Source organism: Acanthochromis polyacanthus, chromosome 6 (genome assembly GCF_021347895.1).
Source record: "Acanthochromis polyacanthus isolate Apoly-LR-REF ecotype Palm Island chromosome 6, KAUST_Apoly_ChrSc, whole genome shotgun sequence".
Taxonomy (NCBI): Eukaryota; Metazoa; Chordata; class Actinopteri; family Pomacentridae; genus Acanthochromis; species Acanthochromis polyacanthus.
In genome coordinates, this window is record NC_067118.1 from 25,578,846 (window position 1) to 25,602,815 (window position 23,970).

The 23,970-nt window shown below is 41.8% G+C and overlaps 1 protein-coding gene across 1 annotated transcript in view; it reads left to right on the forward strand.

Annotated features, from left to right (window-relative positions):
• Positions 1–22,675, forward strand: part of hspg2 (heparan sulfate proteoglycan 2) — a 111,376-nt gene extending 88,701 nt beyond the window's left edge. The window contains exons 53-86 of the mRNA XM_051949738.1: positions 1,354–1,489; positions 1,657–1,808; positions 2,859–2,997; positions 3,524–3,667; positions 4,805–4,939; positions 5,075–5,256; positions 5,368–5,563; positions 5,667–5,846; positions 5,963–6,223; positions 6,333–6,495; positions 7,997–8,094; positions 8,184–8,450; positions 8,588–8,700; positions 9,503–9,650; positions 9,748–9,864; positions 10,047–10,064; positions 11,249–11,333; positions 12,337–12,481; positions 12,569–12,671; positions 12,772–12,881; positions 12,966–13,074; positions 13,240–13,338; positions 13,472–13,693; positions 13,809–14,053; positions 14,144–14,315; positions 14,826–14,948; positions 15,347–15,403; positions 16,574–16,649; positions 16,744–16,828; positions 17,203–17,250; positions 17,610–17,680; positions 17,794–17,877; positions 18,350–18,453; positions 19,893–22,675. Coding sequence (XP_051805698.1) covers positions 1,354–1,489; positions 1,657–1,808; positions 2,859–2,997; positions 3,524–3,667; positions 4,805–4,939; positions 5,075–5,256; positions 5,368–5,563; positions 5,667–5,846; positions 5,963–6,223; positions 6,333–6,495; positions 7,997–8,094; positions 8,184–8,450; positions 8,588–8,700; positions 9,503–9,650; positions 9,748–9,864; positions 10,047–10,064; positions 11,249–11,333; positions 12,337–12,481; positions 12,569–12,671; positions 12,772–12,881; positions 12,966–13,074; positions 13,240–13,338; positions 13,472–13,693; positions 13,809–14,053; positions 14,144–14,315; positions 14,826–14,948; positions 15,347–15,403; positions 16,574–16,649; positions 16,744–16,828; positions 17,203–17,250; positions 17,610–17,680; positions 17,794–17,877; positions 18,350–18,453; positions 19,893–20,065 — 4,560 coding nt within the window. The 3' untranslated portion in view covers positions 20,066–22,675. The remainder of the gene's footprint in view (positions 1–1,353; positions 1,490–1,656; positions 1,809–2,858; positions 2,998–3,523; positions 3,668–4,804; positions 4,940–5,074; positions 5,257–5,367; positions 5,564–5,666; positions 5,847–5,962; positions 6,224–6,332; positions 6,496–7,996; positions 8,095–8,183; positions 8,451–8,587; positions 8,701–9,502; positions 9,651–9,747; positions 9,865–10,046; positions 10,065–11,248; positions 11,334–12,336; positions 12,482–12,568; positions 12,672–12,771; positions 12,882–12,965; positions 13,075–13,239; positions 13,339–13,471; positions 13,694–13,808; positions 14,054–14,143; positions 14,316–14,825; positions 14,949–15,346; positions 15,404–16,573; positions 16,650–16,743; positions 16,829–17,202; positions 17,251–17,609; positions 17,681–17,793; positions 17,878–18,349; positions 18,454–19,892) is intronic.
• The last annotated feature ends 1,295 nt before the right edge of the window (positions 22,676–23,970 follow it).

The following is a 23,970-nucleotide window of genomic DNA, read 5'->3' on the forward strand; positions in this document are numbered from 1 at the left end:
AAGTAGCGCTGATCATGTTATATTAACAAATTAAAACCTCACCAATCATCGTAGAACTGTTGGCATCACTTAGTACAGTACTTTGTACTAAGTACAGTGTCACTGAGATCATAAACAAATGTACAAACTGTAGCAATAACAGCTCTTGTCTTGTCTAAAAGGTCTATGCTGTAGCGCTTTTGTGTTGCTATTAGCTAGTAATGCCACAATGTTAGCGATGTTTTATTTGTGTTGTTTCAAGGGACACAAGACAGGTAAGTGACGTGCTTTGTCCTCAGTATATGATTTGTCCTAGTTGCTATGGTTCAAATAAGAGTAAATTAATGGATTATTCCACATGAAGTCAACCAAGTTCAAAATAAAGTTTCCACAGGATTACCTCAGAATCAGCTGGGGTTTTTTTTGTACAATAAATTTGGTATAAATAATGATGCCATTCAAAATTTGGCTCTTATTCCATGAACATATTCCAGGTTACAGGCCCTTGAAGTACATGGGGGTGGGCCAAAAGTTCACACTTCTTAATTTGCAATACAACAGGACGTCAGTACAGACTGAGTAGAAGTTGAACAACTCTCAGACGAGCACTGAATGCTCCAAACTTATCTGATCAGTCTGATTTCTCCAAACTACTATAAAAAAACCAGTGTCTCCATTTCACAACCATGAGCTAAATTCCCCAGTGTTAAAATATGCTCATATTAGAACATTGTTTTGACGCAAAGGGAAATCTTGAGAATGAGTCTGGTGTCAAAATGTTGGTAAAAAGAGACCTTTCATAAGCTGTAATTCATTTTGACCATCCTCGTGCCATATCATAATATGATGCTTGAAATTTTACCCAAAATGCTCTTTTCTTCCGTCAGAAAACACATAACACATCCAGGATAGCAATGCATTTTTTTTACTACTAAACTGGAGCTATGATATATCTCATACTCAAAGTTGGTTACAGAAAAAATTATGTTGAGCAAAAACAGGAATTTGGCTTCAGATTGTGACACTGGGAGTGGGTGTAAAATGGACTTGGTTTCAGTTATTAACAGAGCTCAAATGTGTTCTTTAACCCTGTTTGCTTCCTGTACTTGTAAAGTTAAGAGGGCTCAAAGACACTGAAAAATAAGAATTAAAAAGCGCAAAACTCCTGTTTACTTCAAAGGCCTGCAATTTGGAAAATACTCACTGTATGAGAGTAAAATTTTGCATTATGTCACTAAATATACTAAAGTTATTGTATGAAGATTCTGAGAGGATCGCTGTGGGAGACTAATGTGTCATGTGACAGCTAAAAGGTGATGTGCATTAACTGAGATAAGTTTCTAATCTAATCATTTATTGGTGTATAATCTGCAGGCACGAATGGACCGAACTGACATCGGTACTCTGCTCATCCCCAACATCAAGATGTCCGACTCGGGCACGTACATGTGCGTTGGCAGCAACAGTGTCGGTTCAAATAGTGCTCCCATTAAAGTCGGCGTGCTCAAAGGTCAGATGACACAGTCGTCAGATGAAAGTAGATAACTGTTTTGGATATTTTTATTCAATTGTGTTGTCTGCTTTGGCTTTATCCATGGCATGTTTTCATTTAGAACTTTGTAGAGTACATTTGTGTTTTTTTTACGGTTTGTGGTGCATCTGTTTGTGTTCGTGCAGCGGACCATAACACTGCAGCCGTTAGCATCCAGCCGTCTATAGCTGACGTCCAGGAGGGCCAGAATCTGGAGCTCAACTGCTTTGCTCCTGGAAATCCTCCTCCTCCAGTCACCTGGACGAGAGCCAGCGGACGCCTCTCTTCCAACCACCAGGTAAACACTCTGGCATTGTTGGACCCACATGTGATTAGAAATGCCTGACATGCCAGTAATAAGCACTAATAATTCTTCTAGACATCTTAAGAATGTGTGTATTCGTGTCAGAGTCATTACGGTTTGACACCTGTTCAGCACACATAAGCACATGGATTTAGAGTCTGGCTGAAGTCCCATGTGTAGAATTCTGATGTACATGTGAAAAATGTGTTGCTGTAGAGAAAATCCGCTTTTTCTTGAGTGTTTATGCATTTTTTCATTGTGCCAACTTATTATTATACACTGATGAGCCAAACATTACGACCACCTGCCTAATATGCTGTTGGTCCTTTGTGAGCTGCCAGAACAGCTCTGACCCGCTGAGAACTGGACTTTTGAAGACCTCTGGAGACACCTTGTTGTCTCTGGCAGCAGAATATTAACTGCAGATCCTTTAAGTCCAGTACGTTGAGGAGTGAAGCTGCTGTGGAGCTGAGTTGTTGGTTCACTACATCTCACAGATGAATTAAGATTTGGGTAAATTGGCACCGGTATGTCTTCTCACGGTGCAAATGGCACACACATGCTCAGTTATCTATGTGGTGTAAAGGACAATTGAACTCATCGGACCTGATCTATCTTCCGTTGCTCCAATAGAAGGTTGGACACTCGGGACATTCATGGCTGTACATCCCCATATACAGCAGGGAGCCATACCCAGTGTGCTGTGCCACATCCTTCCCATCACCATCATAAAAGTTGTCTGCAACTTGTGCCACAGTAGTCCTTTCTGCCAGTTTGGATACAACAGCATTGCCTTTTTTGCCTTTTTTTTTTTTTTTTACCATTTTCTCCTGCATTCAACAAGTCCAACATGTCCTAGATGTTGACCTGCACTGTTAGATGATGACAGGTTTTGGCTTCATCTGTGAATGGTCATAATGTTTTCCTTATCAGCACATAGCCTTATAATAGCAGTAGTAGGAGTAGTGGTTGTGCCGGTTGTGGGAGTAAAATAGTGCATTTTTCTTGCAAACTGAGTTGAGTTGACTCTTTTTCTTCCTGCAGGTTGTGGGCAGTCAGCTGCGTATCCTGTCAGCCACTCCAGAGGACTCAGGAGAGTACATCTGTCGAGTGCAGGGCAACCCGGCAGGATCCCATATTCATCAGTCCTCTGTGTCCGTGTCCGTCACTTCATCTTCTTCACGTAAGTTTATTCAACACTTATGGCCTTGTGCATTTATTCTCATACGTCATAGACAGACAAGTCAGATGGAGTAGACAACACCCCATTTGTTCCAAGTGTTCGATCCCACTCTACTGTGCTTTAGATTGCACATTTTCATTCAACATACTTTCTAACAGGAGAGTATTACTTGCCAGAATCGGTCAGCAGCTGGGAGAAATACACTGAGGGCAGAGCATTACACAGCAGGGTGTTGTTCTCAGACTAGCACTCCCACACTTCATGAATGAACTTTCCAGTTGCACTTTCCTGTGTAGCCCAGTGTGACCTCAGTCAAAGTGACTTTCCCCACTACTGTCCCATGATCTCATCCCGCTTCACTCCTTCCTGGACTTCAGAGATGTTTGACTCTCTGCCAGTGAAGCCCATAGCCACACTGATTAGTAATTTGTTACTTCAGGTCCCTGTAAATAATGTATCAGCTAGATGAAGTGAGATTGTTCAAATTGAGTTTATCCAGTGTCCAAACCCCTGGTTTCCGCTGCAGGCCTACAGAGCCCAATCATCGCCATTGAACCCCACAGTGCTGCAGTGCGTCTGGGGGAGTCGGCCAGCTTCAGATGCAGGGTGTACAGCGGAGCCCAGCCTGTTCGACTGGAGTGGAAACTGGCCAGCAACCAGCCGCTGCCAGGTAATAACTCTACACCCACTGCCTCTGAGGAGCAAACCTGCCTAATGAGTTCTGATTTTATGATGCAATTATTTACAAGCAATTACAGCTACAATTCACCCGTGAAGTACTCCTCTGTTACTTCATTTAATGACTAATTGAGAACTCAGAGTTTCTCTCACGTCTTTCTCGGGCATTGACATTTTGCTATGAGTAAAATTTTGCATGGTATTAGTAATGTCTGGTAATTTTTCATGGCATGATGCTATTTTAATCTCAGATTTCCACCCAAACAGTGGAAACAAGTTTACTCAGTTACTCCAGCAGGATTTTTCTTTAGTTCTACATCCACATTTTTGAATACTGTAAATCATTGTCTCAGATTGCAGACAGAGATGCTGCTCATTAGATTCCTCCTGCCACCTTAACTTTCACTTCTTTCAAACCCCACACCTCCAGTTTGTACGGTTCATTCCAAAAAGACATTCCAGAGTTTGCCTGAAGATGATTTGAGGCTTTAGTAGGCCCGAGTTAATATAACCACGTAAGTATATATTCTAGAGTTGCAAACTTTTTTGGTAAAAATTGACCTCAAATGCTGCTCAAAAAGGAAACAGTTATTCAGTTACTGAAGCCTCATATTAAATTCAAATAAACTTTGGAATACCTTTTTTGCTTAAAACAAGAATTTATAGATTGTCTTCCACTGCTGACTCAGGCACAGGATTTATTAAGGAGGTATTAAAATAAAAACACAAAACTTTGTGAAGGCACTTGACTGTCGCAGTAAATATACTTTATACACCTCATGACAGCACACTGAGAAAGATTCCAATTTTCTGTATATTTTATTTTACTTCATTTCTAAGTGCACAATATTTTTTTTTTTCATTGAGCTTTTTCCTCATCTGGTTTTGGTTTGTAGTGTCATTTTAGTTAAATATAATGACCTTGACTATGAACAAAACATATTTCAGTGTTCAAATGGACACTTCACTGTTGAAAGATGGTAATACATTTTGTAAACAGAGACTGTTCTTGATATGATTTCTGAAAAACTTTACAAAGTTCTTCTTCAGACTGGAGACCTGATCTTTCAGATGCCTTCTGCAGTATCTAAAGCAGATCTACTCTGTCATTTGCTCTCTTGTACTGCAGATAATGTCAAAGTTGGCCCTGATGGTTCTGTTATGACCATTACTAAGGCTCGCCAAAGCAACCACGGTGCCTACCGTTGTGTGGCCAGCAACCCGTTCGGCATCACCCACACCATTGTGTCTTTGATTGTTAAAGGTAAGCTGCATGCTGCACATTAGTATGTAAGATTATGTGTCACCTCACACCTCCAAACGTTTGAGAGCAGGGTTCCCTCTAGTGGCCGGTCAGATATCAGAAAGTCAAACCAGTGCTGTTTGTCTGTGACTTCAGAGACTCCTGTGGCCACCGTCACCCCTGTTGGGCCTCTGCATGTCAGGGTGGGTGAACCTATTAACCTGGAGTGCCAAGCATCAGGAGAGCCTCGCCCCTCAGTCTCATGGCACAGGCTGGACAACAACCGCAAAACCATGCTGAGCAGCCCTGTGCCCATGGAGTCCAACGCAGTCATGCAGGTACTGATGCTTTGGGTAACACTGTCGGTTAAACATTCAAGCGTTTCACTTTCTTGTTGAAGTTGCAGGTTCAGAGTCATTGGTTTTGATGGTAAAACACATTTTTTGCAGATTTTAGTAGCACGCCCAGAGGACAGTGGCACATACGTGTGTGCAGCCCGCAACAATGAGGGTACTACTGAGACTAAAGTGGAAGTATTTGTCGAGGGAGGACCCCAAGTTCCTACGGTGCCCAGGGCCTCTGTTCCTGAGCCACTCATGGTTGTGGTGGAGGGACAGACTGCCACGCTGCGCTGTGACGCCCATGGTAATGCCTGCAACACTGTAGCAAAGACAGTGTGCAATTACAATTTGACTCTGGTTGAAACTGACTTTTATTTACTTAAAGGTCCCTGCTTTACCTTGTGTAGGTTTCCCCTCTCCAAAGATCACGTGGTCCAAGCTGCGGTCCCCTCTGCCATGGAGACACAAGGTGGTGAACAACAGCCTGGTGCTGCCCACTGTTGGTCGGCAAGACTCTGGAGAATACATCTGCAGTGCCACTAACAACATGGGCACCACTGAAGTCACCATCATGCTTGATGTAGAGAGTGAGTGTTGTTTCCATATTCTAATGTTTCAGATTCAATCTGAGTATGTGAATTTGCTTTGCATATTTCTAAAAAAAAAAACATAACCCCAATAAACTTTTTCCTCCTTTCTCTAGCTCCTCCTTACGCCACCTCTATGCCTGATGATGTGGCTGTGCGGGTCGGGGAGGTGATCCGGCTGCAATGCCTCGCCCACGGCACTCCTCCCTTGACCTACACTTGGACCAAGCTGGATGGAAACCTGCCTCCAAGAGCTCAGGTTAATGGAGGGGATCTCCAGATCAACCTGGCGACCACGGAGGATACTGGCAGCTACAAGTGTGTGGCCAGCAACAAAGTGGGCAACAGCGAAGTGGTTGCTAAAGTCATGGTCAGATGTAAGTCATATGCAATGTGAGGACAGCCTCCGCACAGGACTGTTGCACCAGATACTCTGCAAGGAATAAATACTGTGCACTTGTAATTCTTCTCCCCTCGTCTCTGTAGCTCCCTTGGCAGTGCGGGTGTCCCCTCAGGTTGAGGTTAAAGCCCAGGGCAGCGCTGTGGAGTTCACCTGTTCGGCAGCAGGCGGCATAGAAACCAAGATTGAGTGGCTGAAGGAAGGAGGAGCCCTGCCACCAAACCACCACGTCAAGGATGGAGTGCTGAGGTGAGTGGTTTTTGTCTAGTGAAAGTTAGCAACAAGAGAAGAGTCGATGGTTATTTGTGACATCAACTGCACTGCCAGTTTTGCATATTTCACCATGTTCAGAAATTGTATTTTCAGCTGAGCCTTTTCCCAAACATATTTAACGCAATTTACACATCATCAAGGATTAGATGGTACATCAACACAGTAATCTATCAGTCTGTTTTTCAATACATGCTGAGTTCTCCAGCCTATCTGTGAAACTGTCATGTAATTCTAAAGATGGCTAACTTTCTAAAATTCTGCACTGTAGACTATTTTCATTCCATGGATTTGGTGTCCCTGTGTGTATTTCCAGCAGGCTGGTTTATGTGGAATCAACTCAAAATAAACTGCAGGGCTCATGTCCGTTGTGGTGAAGAGACACGTCCTCCCCTGCAACAGTGTGACTCACTGATTTGTTTTTGTGCAACAATGGAGCTCTGTGGCACAGAATGAGACACAGTAGGGTGACAAAATAACAATCAACATGAAGGGGTTTAGTTAGATGTTGGGTTGCCACATTCGCCATTCTTCCAAACAGTATTCCCTCATTTGGTGTTTTGATGATGATGATGATGGAGAGTGCTGCCTACTATGTCAGTCCAGAATCCCCCACAGATGTTCAAGTTGGTTGAGATCTGGTGACTGCGAAGGCCATAACATCTTTTACATCATTTTTAAATTGCTTGAATCTCATACCCAGTGGATGGGGCCGTTATCATAGGATTAAAGGTGATCATTCCAAACATTTTTTTAATCTATTTGCAGTGATTCCTGCCTATAAGAGAACAAGTGCACCCATACCATACCAGCAAAATTTCCTGCAAAACATAACAAAGACACTAAATCCTAGAACTGTAGGAATAAAGTGTTAAATTTTTTTCTGTAATTTGTCACCCATCTGCATATGTCAGGACTGCCCCAGATAGCAAACTATGGGTGAATCAATGCTGAATCTATGTTGAGACCTAACGTAGAAATTATACAGAAAGTGCAAGGTTAATAAAATGTTGAGTCAAGGTTTGCTTTTCAACCATAAATCACACTTTACCTAGATAGCAAAAGATGTTAAATCAATGTTGAATTAGGGTTAAGAAGGTTGAATTTTGGTTCCGGTTGAAGATTGATGGTTCGATCAACGTTGATTCAACAACATTTTGTCAATATTGAAGGTTGTGTTTAAAAGATGTCATTGAATCTACGTTGTATTTTGGTTTAATTAAAATGTTTGACAGATCAATGTTTAATTAATGTTGAATCTATGTTTGCAAACATGTAATCTATGTAAGCAAACATTGACTCAACATTTTATCAACCTTGCGCTTTCTGTATAATTTCTACGTTAGGTCTCAACATTGATTCAACATTGATTCACCCATAGTTTGCTATCTGGGGCTAGTCCCTTCACTGTTGCATAAATTGTAAAGTAAAACTGAGTTTCATCTCAATTTCATGTATGAAATTGATCTTTTATCTACAGGATTGAGAACCTTGAGCAGAACAATGAAGGTGTTTACATCTGCAGAGCAAGCAGTGTCTACGGCCAAGCACAGGACACTGCTAGACTGACTATTCAAGGTCTGTTCCATCCACTGCTGATATACTCCTGTATATGCTGCTTTATCTAAATCAGAGCTAACTTGTCTCCTGTCTTTTCCTTTCCACAGCCCTGCCAAAGGTAATGATCAATGTACGTACCTCAGTGCAGACCGTGATGATCGGGAACTCTGTGGAGTTTGAATGCCAGGCTGTTGGCGACCCAGAGCCCACTGTCAAGTGGAGTAAAGTTGGAGGATCTCTGCCTGCCCACATCATGGTGAAGGGTGGCATGCTGAAGATAGAGCAGGTGACGGAGGCCGATGCCGGGCAGTACCGCTGTACAGCTACCAATGATGTAGGCTCAGTGCAGTCTCAGGTGGTCCTTAATGTCCAGTGTGAGTGCATCAGGGGACATTTTTCCTTTTCATCACATATGCATGCACTATCACACACATTGGTGTATTAAGCTGACATGGAAGCTGTCACTGTCCTCCACATCATCATCACTGAAGTCCTTTGTTTGTTTGCACAGCTCTTCCTCAAATTGCGGCACTGCCAGAAACTAAGGAGGTGACGGTCGGCTCTGATGCAGTTTTGCCCTGCGTGGCTTCTGGATACCCTGTACCTGAGATCAAATGGTCCAAGGTAACCAAGATTTCTGTGCCAAGCAACTTTTCTAGCGTACAGTGTTTCAGAACTCTTTTCAACACTCTCTTTTCTCTCTGTAGTCTTAATAATTGCCATCTGCACTTGCTAAAGAAAGTAAACTTTACGTGAACATCGGTGGATTCCAGGGATCTTGAAGGCATTTTTCAACTGATCAGCAATAATATGAACCAAAGCCCCGACATTTATTTACATCCACTGTCACACACGTGTGATAAAATGAGATCACAATTTGTGGCAGGATGCAAGAGATGCAATTTTTTTCCTAATAAATGCAGCGTTATCAATCAATATTATATTTAATTGATAACATAAAATCAGCACAGTAGATACAAGTCCTGTGTTTATAATAGATTTAGTCAACATCATCTTGAATAACATGAGATGAGCTACAAAGTTTACCCAATGGCCTAAGGAAATGCTGCTTCTAGTTGAACCCTGGTTGTCTTAAACACATCACCTCCAGCTAGAGGCCATTAAGCATCACCGAAATCTTTGTCATGGTGGCCTGTTGCTAGCTAGAACCCCACAATGCTCTGGCCACTACAGTATTAAACAATAAGAAGACTTGGTGGTGCTACCAGTTACAAGGGATTACAGGTATTATCTTGGGAAATGGCAACAGACTGAGTTGACTGATTCTAAATATTAAATAACTCACATTGGATTGTTTGCAAAGAAAAACATAATTACTACATCCCAAGTAGATTCAGATATTATTTATTTAAAAAATCATACAATGTGTTAGACATATGATTCCTGTGTCTGTTTCTTTGTGTAGCTGGAAGGAGAGCTTCCTCCGAAGTGTTTCCAGGAGGTCAACGTGTTGACGGTTCCCCAGGTCACCCATGAGGATTCAGGCACATACGTCTGTACCGCCTCTAACAAACAGGGCAAAGTAGAAGCCTTTACTACACTTGAAGTCCACGGTTAGTGTGTAGATTGAAGGACGGGAAGGGGAATTAGTAAACAGACTAAATGCTTTGAGAACGACCCACAGTATCTAACTATGGCGTGCTTTTTCAGAAAGAGTGATGCCGTACTTTGCTCAGGAACCCGTGTCGTACCTCACCCTGCCCACCATCAAAAACGCCTACAAAGCTTTCAGCATTAAGATCAGCTTCAGACCTGATAATGTTGATGGTAAGGATACATATCCTTCAATCTGATTGCATAGTGTATTCGTTTCTAGTGTTTATGTGTAAAAGTTGTAGAGATGTATTTTGTCTTTTTGTGCGTTATGTTTTTCATGTTTGCTCATGAATAATTTCACTGCGTCTTCTGTCCCTTCCCTCTCTCCCACACCTCACCCACCTGGTGGGAAGGTCTCATATTGTACGCTGGTGAGTCTCAGTGCTTGAGAACCTCAGGAGCTCAAGGCTTTCTGGCTGCGTCAAACTTCACCATTATGCATCAAGCTCAGAGCTGATTTAGGGGCTGTGAAAGAGATGCAAGATGGTGCATGGCCACTGTTTTCATACAGAGCGTGTTGGTCGTGATCACAAAACCACTTTTAGTCGTTTTACGTTAATAAGTGTATTTAAAAGAAATGCTTTGATAGGATTTTACTTTCCAGTTTACTCCTTCAGCTTCTACACTACCTAAAAAGCAGCAATGCTTCAAATCAACATCTTTATATGCAAGGGGAATTATATAAATACATGGCAAGTCACGCCAAATTGCATTTGCAAGTGCATATATGCTTTCTTTTGGCTGGCAGTTGATGCAGGATATGAAGCAGCAATCCAGTAAAACAGAGCGATAGTACATTTACATAATTGGTTAATTATAGAAGAAAACAACTGTCATTGCCTCCATTATATTTCTGGCAAATTATCTGTGATTGTTTATCAGTGCACCTCACCTAATAAACTATATAAACAGTGCCAAACAGAATACAAGTTACCTGCAAAAGCAATTTCACCATGCTTGACTCTTTTTGTTTAAACGTGCAATGCAAATACTTGCAGAATTACTTGTAAGCTTATCTTCGCTTTGAAAAACAGTTTTACGTCACACATTCATGCAAAATCTACTCTGTCTTGATCACCCCTTTTCTAAACTCTGAGTGGTGATAAAGACAGATGTGCAAGAGTGCATGCTCCCACTTCCCCATGAGCCCGTGTTGCTCAAATAAGCATGCTTATTTCCAGCATGTGGAGAAAGACAAAGGAGGACAAGCAGCGTAGTGTGACTGGTTGCACTTTGCAGCCCATACACATAAGATTGCAGTTTATAGCTTTGCTTTGATTGGCTTTAAACTTGCGTTACCATAGCATGCTGCTTTACCATCCAGCTTTCAGAGTTCAGTTTATGTATGAGTGATACTGCGAACAATGTCCATCCTAACAAGTCTCTCATACTGTATGTAGTTTGGAATGTTGAAGAAATGAGTGGCCTTGAACTGAGACAAACTGAAATAGGGAAATAAAACTAGTATGTTAATCGACTTATTATGATGGATATTACTGTAGGGTGTACATTTAGCTTTGTGTGAGTGCTAATTCAGTATGTTTTGGTAATATAGGTATGATCCTGTACAACGGCCAGAGGAGGGCCACGGGAGCTGACTTCATCTCTCTGGGACTCGTGGGTGGCCGCTTGGAGTTCAGGTCAGTTTGGCTGAATCCAAATCTCTGGACTTCACCGCACTTGCGAACTCGCGGACTTTGTGGGCGCGTTCACGGGAAGTCCGGGAGTGCTGAGGGCTGTCCAAATCCACAATTCATCCAGTCCACAAGGGGCCTCAAGCGGACTTTCTGCAGACTTCCAGAGAGTCTGCTTGGGGTGCAGACCTCTGCAGACTTCACCAGTTTGATTACCCACAATAATTCATTGCAATACGGACGTGACGTTTAAATTTTTCGATTTTTTTATTGCATCTGGCCTATAAAAGCTGTGCAGTCTGAAGCCGAAATCATGAGCTGAGAAAAATAATGGCGGAAAAAGGACAAAAGCAGGTCCTCCAATGTAAGTAATACCCAAATTAATTAATGTTATAGCGTATACATGATAGTTCTTCAAACAGTGTCACGGAAACTAATGAAACGGACTCCAAGTCTGTCTATTAGCTCCATTCATAATGCTGTAGACTCCTGCTCTTGCAGACTTTACGTGATGACGGTAAAGACGTCACATTACGTATGACTGAAGTCCGCGAGGGCTCAGTCTGCAAGTCCAGAGGGTGGAGATATGGATGCAGTCTTCACCTACTTTACAGGTCCCGTGTGGTGAAAATCGATATATGCTGTTGTCATCTCTAAAGCCCCCCAGGAAAGAGAAAACCTTCTAGAATTCTACTCAGATGCTATGTAACATCTAACCAACCAATATTCATATAGCTCAAACCATCAATCACTGATTAAGACAGCGTGTTCTCCCTGGAGGAGGCGGGAACAGCAGCAGCTCATTGGTTTTCCGAGTGAAACAGCCCGTGTAGAGCATCCCTAAAACCCGGGGTTATACAGTCATGGTGAACTAAACCATCTTTTGCAGTATTTGAGCTGAAAAGCTTGAAGGGGCATGCAACACTTGGGACCTTTAAATTAGTTAAATAAGTACAACACAATGAGGCCTGTTGGTAATAATCAATTTTAAAAATCTGTGTTTCCTCAGGTTTGACGTGGGCTCAGGCATGGCCACCATACGTGACCCCAATCCTATTAAACTGGGCGAGTTTCACACAGTTGAGCTGTATCGCAACCACACCCTTGGGTATATCATTGTAGATGGAGGGGAGCCCATCAGTGGCAGCTCACAGGTAACGTCAGTGCAAAAGTAACTGCTTATCATGCTTATTTTATGTATTTATGTCAGTTAATATGGTCTATTCCTTTCTGCCTCTCAGGGCAAGTTCCAGGGCCTGGATCTGAATGAGGAGCTGCATGTCGGTGGTTACCCCAACTACACAGTCCTCGCCAAAACCGCAGGCATTAAGACTGGTTTTGTGGGTAAGACATCTCGCTGTTTATAGCATGACAGCCATCTAGTATTGGGACCGCATTTTCTGTGTGCAGTGAGTTGTTCTTAGAAAATATTGGTGCTACACAGGATGTATTCGTCAGCTGGTCATCCAGGGAGAAGAGGTTATCTTTAAGGATCTCGACCGCAGCTCTACGGGTGTCACAAACTGTCCCACCTGCAAAGATCATCCATGCCAGGTTGATTAAATCTCTCCACATCATATTTTACTAGTATATTTTTTTCCATTATGTCCTGTAAATTAACTTCATGTGCTCATTCAGAATGGAGGAAGATGTGAGGACTCCGAGGCTAGCCTGTATAAATGCAGCTGCCTCAGAGGATTCACAGGCAGCAACTGCCAGCACCACTCATCTCTGCACTGTCACTCAGGTACATGCGAAACACCCATTTACCCTACAAATACACAAACGTGTTTGAATTTTGCTGTCAGGACTATCTGTATGCACCACTAACAGGGAATGTTTATAGCAGTAAATGAAATAAAAGGCTTCAAGGGTTTCTGCTTGTAATATTTTGCAACTTGGAATGTTTCAGAGGCCTGTGGACCAGATGCTACCTGCATTAACCGCCCCAGCGGCCTGGGCTATGACTGCCGCTGCCATCTTGGCAAGTTTGGAAACAAATGCATGGATGGTAAGAATGGAAGTTACGTTTGTCTTCCAAAAAATAGAAGCATGATTGCTCTGCTGTTGTTTTAGCCATTCTGAAATATTGTTTGAGAAATTCTAGCTTTTTATGCATTGTCCTGCTCTTTCGTTTTCACTAGGGGAGCTGGTGACCACTCCACTGTTTGACGGTGAGGAGTCATATATCGCCTATCCTCCTCTGACCAACATCCACGATGACCTGCGTGTTGAGCTGGAGTTCAAACCACTGGAGCGAAATGGCCTGATGTTCTTCTGTGGTGGGAAGAAAATGAAGGTGGAAGACTTTGTAGCTGTTTCTATGGTGGATGGGCATGTGGAGTTCAGATACGAACTGGGCACAGGTAAAGTAGACTGCAGCTGAGATTTAGTTGTGTTTTTAAAATGCTTTCTACAAATTTAATGTGAAAAAAAAGTTGATGTAAACCCCAGCCTGTGTGTGCTTGTCTTGATTTTCAGGCCAGGCTGTCCTTCTCAGTCCTGAGCCAGTCTCTCTGGGCCAGTGGCACAGAGTTGTGGCTGAGCGGAACAAGAGGGCCGGCCACCTGACGGTCGACCAAGGCCCGATGGAGAGGAAAATGTCTCCAGGAAAAGCCCAAGGCCTCAATATCCACACTCCAATGTATCTTGGAGGAGTGCCCAACATGGACATTCTGCCTAAACCTGCCAATGTCAGCGAAATGTTTGAGGGCTGTGTAGGAGAGGTGAGATGTCTGTGTACTAAATCAATGAAATATAAGGTGCAAAATAATTAAGGATGTGTTTACTTAAACTTGTCTGCACCACCTGTGCAGGTTTCCATCAACAACAAGAAGGTGGACCTGTCCTACAGCTTCACCGAAAGCAGATCTATTAGCAAATGTGTAGACAACAGCCCCTGTGACCGCCGACCCTGCCTGAATGGTGGACACTGCATGTCTAATGCTGAGTATGAGTACCAGTGCCTCTGTAAGGATGGGTTTGAAGGTTAGTGCCTCAGCAAATGTCATGATTTGCCGGGGATTTACGCCCATCATTCTCTTGATGTAACAAGAGGGTCATTCCTTCAAAAATCAATCAGTCTCCACTCGACCCATTTAGCATCAGCAGATTTTTAACTTTGCATATTGTGGTATGAACATTTTATAAATTACAGGCTCTCAACCTACAAAACAGTGGGTCAAAATTTCCTTTTCTTTAATTCAAATTATTTGGTCATATGACCCTTGAAAATTGACCCTAAAATGTGCTTTTTAAAGTTTTCTTCCGTGAATGATCAGAAAACAGACAACAAATCCAGGGTGCCAATGCTTGTTTCTACTTGTCAGTGTTATGACCATCAAACTGATGTAGTTGTGTTATTGAAGCTATGGTATATTCCATGATATTAAACACAATCTAGGAGGAATAAGCAGAAGCCCTGTGAACTTGCTCTGGCTTTGGTGCTTGACCCTTCACCCCAAACTTCTGACTTACGACTGGTATGTGACCCTGCAGGTGAGCGCTGTGAGGTGGTGAAAGACGTGTGCCAGAGCAACCTTCAGTGCGAAAATGGTGGTAGCTGTGTGGACGGCCAGTGTGTGTGTACACCCGGGCACACAGGCCTCAACTGTGACGAAAGTAAGTGTGAACTGGGAACATGACTATATATGCTAGTGTTCAAACAAACATCAATGTCAGGATGCTGTTTCAGAGAAACCAAATGCAAGAAATAGGGACAGAAACCCAAAGGTGAACAGGGATTTCATTAAAATACATTAATGCTATTGGTGAAGAGCAATCATTTGAGGTGTGTGAATACTTTTTTTTATAGCTACAGTAAAAGCAAAACAAGTTTTCTCACAGTGCACATGCAAACAGAATACACTTACAGCCAGAAACAAACAGGTAAGCCAATATGACTCACAATCTCTACAAATGAAGCCCATCTAACATCAGACACTTGCTGGAAGGGTTTACCCGAAAGGATTACACGTGTCTTACTCCTATACTCTCATGGCTATATCCTGCACACACAGGCCAGGTTTCCAGCTTCCCCGAGGCCGCGTGGAATTCGGAAGCTAGCGAGGCAAATGGTACAGTATCTCACTATTCAGTCTGCCTGACACGACTGTGACTAACAGGGCCCCGTCTGCGTTTGAGGGGGCCCACGTCCCTTCTGAGCTCTACTTGAACTGTCTATTGTCTAACATATTTTGCGCCAATAAACACAAACCAAACATGCATCTGTACTCAGCTGGCAACTGAGGCTCTTATCCCCATTGGAAAGTTGGGAGAGGGGAATTCTGCATCTAAAGTGAGAGGTAATAGGGTGGTGGATTGTGTTTGGGGGCATAAACTGTTTTATGCTGCCTGTTTTTGATCTGACTGCACCATTTTTCTACTGGAAATGGTAGCTATGTGGAATTCCTCTTGTTTTTTTCCCTTGTCACGTCGGCGCCTGTACGATGGCTACTCACAACATACAACCTTGTTTCTGCAAACTTCAAAACTGTCTGTCTGTACAACCCAAAACACTTGTTTTTTTTCCTCTCGCCTAAGTCGGATCATTCGGTCTGCTCCGTGTCCACACATTTGCGCTGTTACTAACAACTTAAAGCGTCTGCTGAAGTACAGTGTGGTGGTTGTTTGGGAGAGTTAGAGTGTATTTCAAGCATATTCTGCACTTAATGTGGCGTATGTGCATGGAGTTCAGTCAGTTCAGAGATGTTGTTGCAAGTAAGGAATGGCCTATAACTTGCTCATGTGTTGGTGAGGGCTGCATCATGGAGATTTTTGTTGGTTTTGTTTTCAAATGAAAGTATTTGCGTATTGATTCTGGGCACATATTGAAATTTGGACTATGATCTTGTATTCTGTGTGTTTAAAGTGAGATTATGTGACTTTTTGAGAGAAGAAATAGCTTGTAAAGAAAAGTGCTGCAAGTCCAGACCAAAGAAGACTGCAGTAGAAAAATCTCTGGATGTATTTTTAGCTGCTTTAACTTTTAGTCTGTATGAGGAAGAACATATTATTTCTGTTTCTAAGGTTCCACAGTCTCGCTTTAAACATCATTTACAAACAAAAGCGATTTCAGAGAAAGAACCTCTTTTTGCCGATAAACGTATCTAACCAAGCCGGCCTCTCCAGGGTTTCTTCCATGCTTTCACCACTGGAGGGCACCGTAACTGTGATGATGAAAGATCACAGCCGCCTTAAGATTGCTTCAATCCCATTTATTTTTATTTTTCTGTATTTTTTTGTAGATTCGCCCTACCAGTATGCAGCTCATTTCGACAATGACGGTTACATCGCCCTTCCTAAATCCATTTTCCCAAGAAGGTAACCTTTTGTGTTTTCTTTTTACAGTTTTACTTCCACAGTTGCTCGTTCACTTAGGGTGAAATTAATCCTATTATTATGTTATTTTATTCAGTTTTAGTGCCCATGACTCACCAGAGACAATTGAAATGGAGATCAACACCAGCTCGCCTGAGGGCCTGATCCTGTGGCAGGGAGTGGTAAGTTCAGGCACAGCTCCGGTCCTATGCTGCCGGTCACTCACATTCTTCCCCTTCCACCTCGTCATCCTCACCCTAACTTTGCTACAGCACCCTTAATCATCACTATCACTTCACCTGAAAGTGACACTCACTGATGTTCTCATAACGTGTCAAGTCAGATAAAGACTGACGTGTCAAAAATAATACATCACTGATAAAATACTAAAACTTTCTCCCTTTATTTCAGCGGCATTCATCATCACACTGTCACATTCATTCTTGTGCTGCTGAGGCTGAGACATTGTTGGGCATGTTGGCTGTGAGCCTGGCTCTATCTGACACCACTAAATAAATGCATGTCGCTTCTCTAACTCACCCTCCATCTTCCTCAGGAGACCAGTGGCGCACGCAATTTGCGAAAGGTGCATGCTAGTAAAAAGGTATCCACTCAAACACAAGACACTCCTTTTTTTTATTTGCTGTGTGTTTTCCAAAAAAAGAAATTTTTAAAAAATGCTGACTTGAAGATACTTCTGGAGAACCGTGGGATGTAAAATGATTTCTAAGTATCAGGGTTTGTATTGCACGATATGCCTGCAGGCTGATTTTGTCATTGTTATTTTGCATGGAAGATTTTGTGTCACACTTGCACAAACATTGTTGGGGATGATCTCACCGCATGGTTTCATGTTTGCTGTCATAGCACTTGACCTCAGGGCAGCTAGTCAGTGGTCAGCAGTTCAGCGTTCTGAGACAACATCTTCTTCTTCTTCTTCTCACTTAATATAATAATTTTCAGGAACATGGAGAACACGGAAAAGGAAAGGACTTCATCAGCCTTGGCCTACAGAACGGACACCTTGTTTTCAGGTGAATCGGGCCGCTTGTCATACAGTTCCGTGGACATCTAGATAAGCTTTTTAAAACTTTTTTTCAGCTCATGTTGACGCTGTAATAATGCTGATGATTTGTGCAATATCCAGTTACCAGCTGGGAAGCGGGGAGGCAGAGATTTTGTCCCGAAAGTCCATCAATGACGGCAAATGGCACAAGATCACAGCAGTCAGGTATGAATACGTATTCTGAATCCTTTGGTTCTAAGGTTTTTTTGCAGCTCAGAATGAGCCTTTAGGGAGCAACTGTACACAACATTAAGCATGATTAGTCTGAATGCAGTAAAAGTAATGAGTCCGTGTTACTTTATTTGATAGTAATCTATGTAGGTTCCGGCTATTTCTGATCATTTGATAAACAAAAATGGTCAATATGCTTGTAAATTAAACTGTAAATAACACATTTCAATCAGCGGTGTCGCTTTTTCACAGTAGAGATTTTGACTTGTCATAGCAGGAAAAGCACAGATCTAATTAATTACATGAACAATGGCTCAGTCCTGTTAACCACTTAGTTTAATTCATGTTTCTAAATGCAAGAGTGTTTTAATGCAGTGTAAGGTCAAATATTAACCTGTTGTGTCAAATGTTTTTGTGGTGCTCACATTCAGCTCTTATGTTGCGTTGTGCTTCTCTGTTATTCCAGAGCTGGGAAGGAAGGATACATCCAGATTGATGGAGGAGCCACACTACATGGACAATCTAAAGGGAAAAGCCTCATGGTCAACACCAAAGGCAGTATATACCTTGGTGAGCGGACTGGCAGCATGGAGTCCAAACAAAGTGATAAAATGTAGTAGATGGTTATGACACAAATCAAAAACTCACCTGAATACGTTCGTGTGTTGTTAGTTGAATAATAAAAAGTTTAATTAGTTGATCAAAAAATACCTTATCTGAAAACAATGAAGCTAAACTCACCGAGCACCATCTCTTTCAGCTGTAGCGACCAAGCTGAACCCAGCTTTCATGAACATTTCACATCATGTTTTTTATCTGTTTATTATTCTGCATACGGTTGCTGCATATTGCTACAGTAATGTAAGGACTTTAGCTGCCAAGTTCACCAAGTTAGTTTCTGGACAGTGCTGGACAGTTCATAGGTGCATTTCTGTTCTCATTTCTTCGTTTTTTCATCCTCAACTTCTCTCCTCTGCCAAATGGAGGAGGCAACAGAAGGACACAAGCAGAGAGGAGTCAAGGCAGCATATGCTTATTAAAATGAGACATCGTTGCCTCAGAGCAGGTTGTGAAACATAAAAGAGCGCTATACAAATAAAGGGTGGCATAATTTATGATTGCGTGATAGGCTCTATATACATACATTTGTAGAGTCCTGCTCCCAGCGTGATTAGAATATTTCAGCTGGATGTCATGTTTCTTGGGGCCAAAAACACCTCATCAAGGATGCACCTGTGCTTCATCTGGGAAGCCTTCTCTGTTCCAGAGATGCATTATGGGAAATTAGATATTCCTTAATATAGTGCACCAAGTTTACTTTCCAGGTCACAGGCAGGAGGACGGAGAAGGCTCAGAATAGAGACATTAGATGAGCCTCCAGTTCCTCTGTCTTCCTCTCCTTCACTTTTAAGTGTAAGCCTCTTGTCCTCATAGGTGCTCAGTGTGTTTAGCTACCATGTTTCCAGTGAAGGTTTCTTTCTATGCAATCCTGTTGATTGCTCTGCCTATGTCACAAACTCACACAATGTTCAAAATTAGTCTTTTTACACTCATTTAAATTTTATTTATTTAGGCAAGAATGTTATTAATTAGGGGCTGCACAGTGATCAATGGTTAGCACTGTTGCCTTGCACCTAGAAGATCCCTGGTTCGGGTCCCAGCCTGGGCCTGGGATCTTTCTGTATGGAGTTTGCATGTTCTCCCTGTGCCTCCCACAGTCCACCAGTTCACCCTAAGTCAGCTGGGATAGACTCCAGCCCCCCACGACTCTAATGAGGATTAAGCGGTGTATAGATAATGGATGGATGGATGGATGTTATTTATTAATATATTTAATTACATATTCTACAGTTTTTACTACACTTTGTCAAACTCTTGGCTCAATATTAAATCATATGTGCATGGTTATCTGCCCACCTTCAAATCCGTTGCGTCAGTCCAAACATTCAGACACAGAGAGAGATTCGATGACTGGATGTGTATCTTAGTGTGTCCTCTCATTGTGACAGGTGGAGCCCCAGACATGGCCGCTATGACGGGAGGCAAGTTTTCATCAGGCATGACGGGCTGCGTGAGGAACCTGGCGCTGATGAACGCCCGGCCGGGACAGCAGCCAGCCCAGGCCATCGACCTGCAGGCCCACGCGGCCCACGGCATCAACGTGCAGCCGTGCTCTTCATAGGCGACGCCACGCGCCTGCACACACGTAGACGAAAACACACACACACACACGCAGAGACTATGGAGTGATGTCAGACACACACAGCAGACTCACACAGAGAGACTCACACACATAGAGCCTGACACAAACTTGGTGCTTTGCTGCTACCAAAAAAAAACAAACGGCAAAACACACACACACACACACACACACACACACACACAATAAACCAAGATGACACAACAGGATGTGTTTCTCTGTGCGCAGTAAAACCAAAAAAGACAGAAAAATTGAAACAATATTAACAAGTCTTCTCTTCCTCAGTGTTGTATTCTCAATGAAGGACTATTAACACAGGACAACCAGTACAGTTTACATACTTCCAGCAGTAGTTTTAGCCATGAGAAGAGTAAAACATATTAGGCCTTCTACAATGGGTCAGATCCTATGGAGTTGGAGATGTTTTTACAGCACTGAATTTTTATTTATATACATATGAATATATATATATTATATTTGTGGGGGAAAACATGCAAACTAACCATAACTGCTCTTCAACTTTCCTAGAGTTTATTCTGGGTTCTAATACTGTGTGTCCAGGGCTTTTTACAGGCCTAACTGTATTAATACTTGAAGACATTTAGGCCTTCTTTCTTCACTTCTGTAGAGGAACCTTTTTTCTTTTTTTTTCTTTCTTTCTTTCTTTTTTTTCCGCGAGCATGCTTACAGTCTTTTGCAGAACTGTTGGGAGAGGAGCGCACCCGGTCACAGTCACATGCAGCTTCAGTACACAACTCAGGACGTCAAATACAAACGGATACTCGCAAATGTTACAAGTACTGCTGCTTTAACTAGGCTTGTAGGCGAAGTCGGTCGCTGTTGTGTGCGCTCTGTCTGTGTTTGTTCTTTTTTTATGAAAAAGAAAGAAACCTTGGTGCTAATGTCAGACATGAAGATACAGCACATAGTCATATGGTTGCCTGTCTGGCACTTGTAGAGGTGTTTTTTTTTCTTTTTTTTTAGTAATTTGGTTACTTAGATGAAAACAACTATCTAAAGCAGTATACACAAGTGTCATTTGTTGATATGCATGGCATTTGAGGTTGATTTAATGATGATATGGTGTGGTTTGTTGCCTCCGCAGCCTTATGTGATTGAGTAGATCTCAAAAAAAAAGGGTTTTTAAGAACTGAAAAGGATGTAATTTTTTATGTGTGATTGTTGAAGATATTGTTTTGTGTGTAAAACTATCTGCCAGTCAGGTAGATATCCGTGTCAATTGCGAAAGAGCGTGCATGCGACGCAAATTTGTTGGTTGCGTGTGTTTCTTTGTTGTTTTTCTTTTCCGTTTCTCACTCTAGGCCACTCTACATTAAGCCCCAGTAAGAGTCAGGTGTATGTGAGTGCGTCTGTGTTTGTGTGTGTGTGTGTGTGTCATCCATATCCTCAGGAGGGTCAACCCAGAACTGCCTCAAGGTTTTACTTCAATTTCAGGTTTAGTAGCTTTAGAGACATGTCAATAAGCTATGAAACTCTGAAGGCTCTGTGGTTCTGTAGGTTGTTTTCTCTGCAGAGGGAGAGTCATCTGCAGCGGCACACAGTCGGGTTAGCGTTCGGTCATGTGGGAATGCAGTGGAAGCCTCCTGCAGGTGCTGTGATCAGTCGTGTAGCTCTAACAAAGCATGCTCGCCCGCCTTTTAGCCGACCACACCGCAAAACCACAACGGCACCATCACTTTGGGGTTCGCAAACCTTTTTTTTTTCTCTTTTTTTGTAAGCTTAAACTATTTGTATTAATATCCTAAAGTGAGCACTAGCCTTTCACTTAGAGTTGCTTCAGTTTTATTTATTTTATGTTTTTGTTTTCCTCTTTTTTTCATTGCTTTTTTTTTCAAGGCTTAATTCTGCTGTTTTAGAGCGATCACAGAAGCTTGCTATTTTCTTCGCTCCGGTTACTGTGTATTGCCTCCCACACCCCGTTGTTTTTCCCCTCTTGTTTGAGTTGGAATAGGGCCCACCTGGCAACTTCTTTACAAACCACCCCAACAAGGTTCCATTAAAGGTTAATATGTAGTACATGACTGGAGCTGCCTGGTCAAATGGATGGAAACTGTTCTTATTATTCACTCGATGAAAAAAAGTCTTAGGCTCCAAATGCATGAATGCACAGAATGGTGTCATCATGAACATGTGGACGGAGAACTGAAGCTGTGCTGTCCGGGTTTAGGACATTAAAGCAAAGAACGATGGCGTGTGTGCCCCTTGTTGGGCGCCTTTTGTGTATCTGCTCTTAAACTGGATTTTCATGTATACACTGTCATATATACACTGTCACCAAATGGAAATTTACCAAGAAACTGCCGCTGCTTTTTGGTTGGTTTTACACCATTTCAAATTATGAGAGGTGCACTTTTGGTATTGATGGAAAGTTTAATTTAATTTTTTAAAAACATCTTACTGTTTTACTTCTGAATGACAAAAACAGTAACTCAGTTAAATGAATGAAAGTGTACCAGATGAAAATTGTCTCTGTCAGGATGACCTGACTGTTCCATTTCCAGTGTTGAAAAGATGCTCCCCTTGTCCTTGGTGTTTCTTAATTAAAGACAAAAATTCATGTGCTATTTGTAACTTTGTGAGTTTTCTTTTTTCTCCACTGCAACCTTCTTCCCCATAAGAAGGTTTCTTATGGGGAGCTTTTTATTTGCACCAAATCACATGACTGTTCACAAATAGTCCCCTGTATAGTGTAGATAAGCCTTTAACGCAGTCCCTGAAGAGATGTTGATTACACAGTCTGTTTAGAAAGCCAGGATCTAATGGCCCCTCGCAGAGGTTACACCCACATCAGGTTTCTAAAATAAACCTGCCCCTCGGGTTCAGTCTCCTCTTATAAAGCCGATTTATTTTATGTTACATTACATTGTCAGTGGATAAATACAGCATTATATAGAATCAATGTGCTGGCAAGATTAAAGAATAAGAGTTTAAAGACTAAAGCTGAGTGGGTTAAACTATTAAAAGAGCTGATACTTACAGGATACTGATTCTCTGCATTGATATAACAGTAGCATATTGTACGTTCCAGGCAATTAATACTCTTTTAAGCAAACCAGAGATATTTGTTTGGATGAATAACATGCAGAATTATGATTAAAATGGGACATTGACAATTGCATTTTAATTTGAACTTAACATCATTTTACAGATTTTCTGTAATTTTTACACTTTGTTAAAGACAATAAGTAATAAAAGGTAACACTTTATTTGAATGGGGGTTCATAAGGCTGACATAACACTGTCATAATCATGACATGACGCCCATCATGATTATTAATAAATCCTTATGACAGTTGTCATTAAGTGTCATTCGGTAAAATTATGTCACTTTTGATGCAAGTTGACATTGTTGGAGATGCCTTTGTTATGACAACTTGACATAAACCAAGACAACGGAACCTGTCATAAACACGACATAGTAGACTTACTGTCAAGCTTTAAAAAACTATTTAGTTTTATATCTTAACATGACATTAAACTGCTATAAGGTTTGTTTTGACATTAGCTGTCATAATACCGTTATGATTGTTCGAGCTGTTTAGAACTGTCTTATTTTACCTCCTGTGGGTATATAATTTAAACCTGTCATTAAGTGTAATTATGACAGCTAATGTCAAAACAAACCTTATAGCAGTTTAACGTCATGTTAAGATATAAAACTAAATAGTTTTTTAAAGCTTGACAGTAAGTCTACTATGTCATGTTTATGACAGGTTCCGTTGTCTTGGTTTATGTCAAGTTGTCATAACAAAGGCCTCTCCAACAATGTCAACTTGCATCAAAAGTGACATAATTTTACCGAATGACACTTAATGACAACTGTCATAAGGATTTATTAATAATCATGACGGGTGTCATGCCATGAT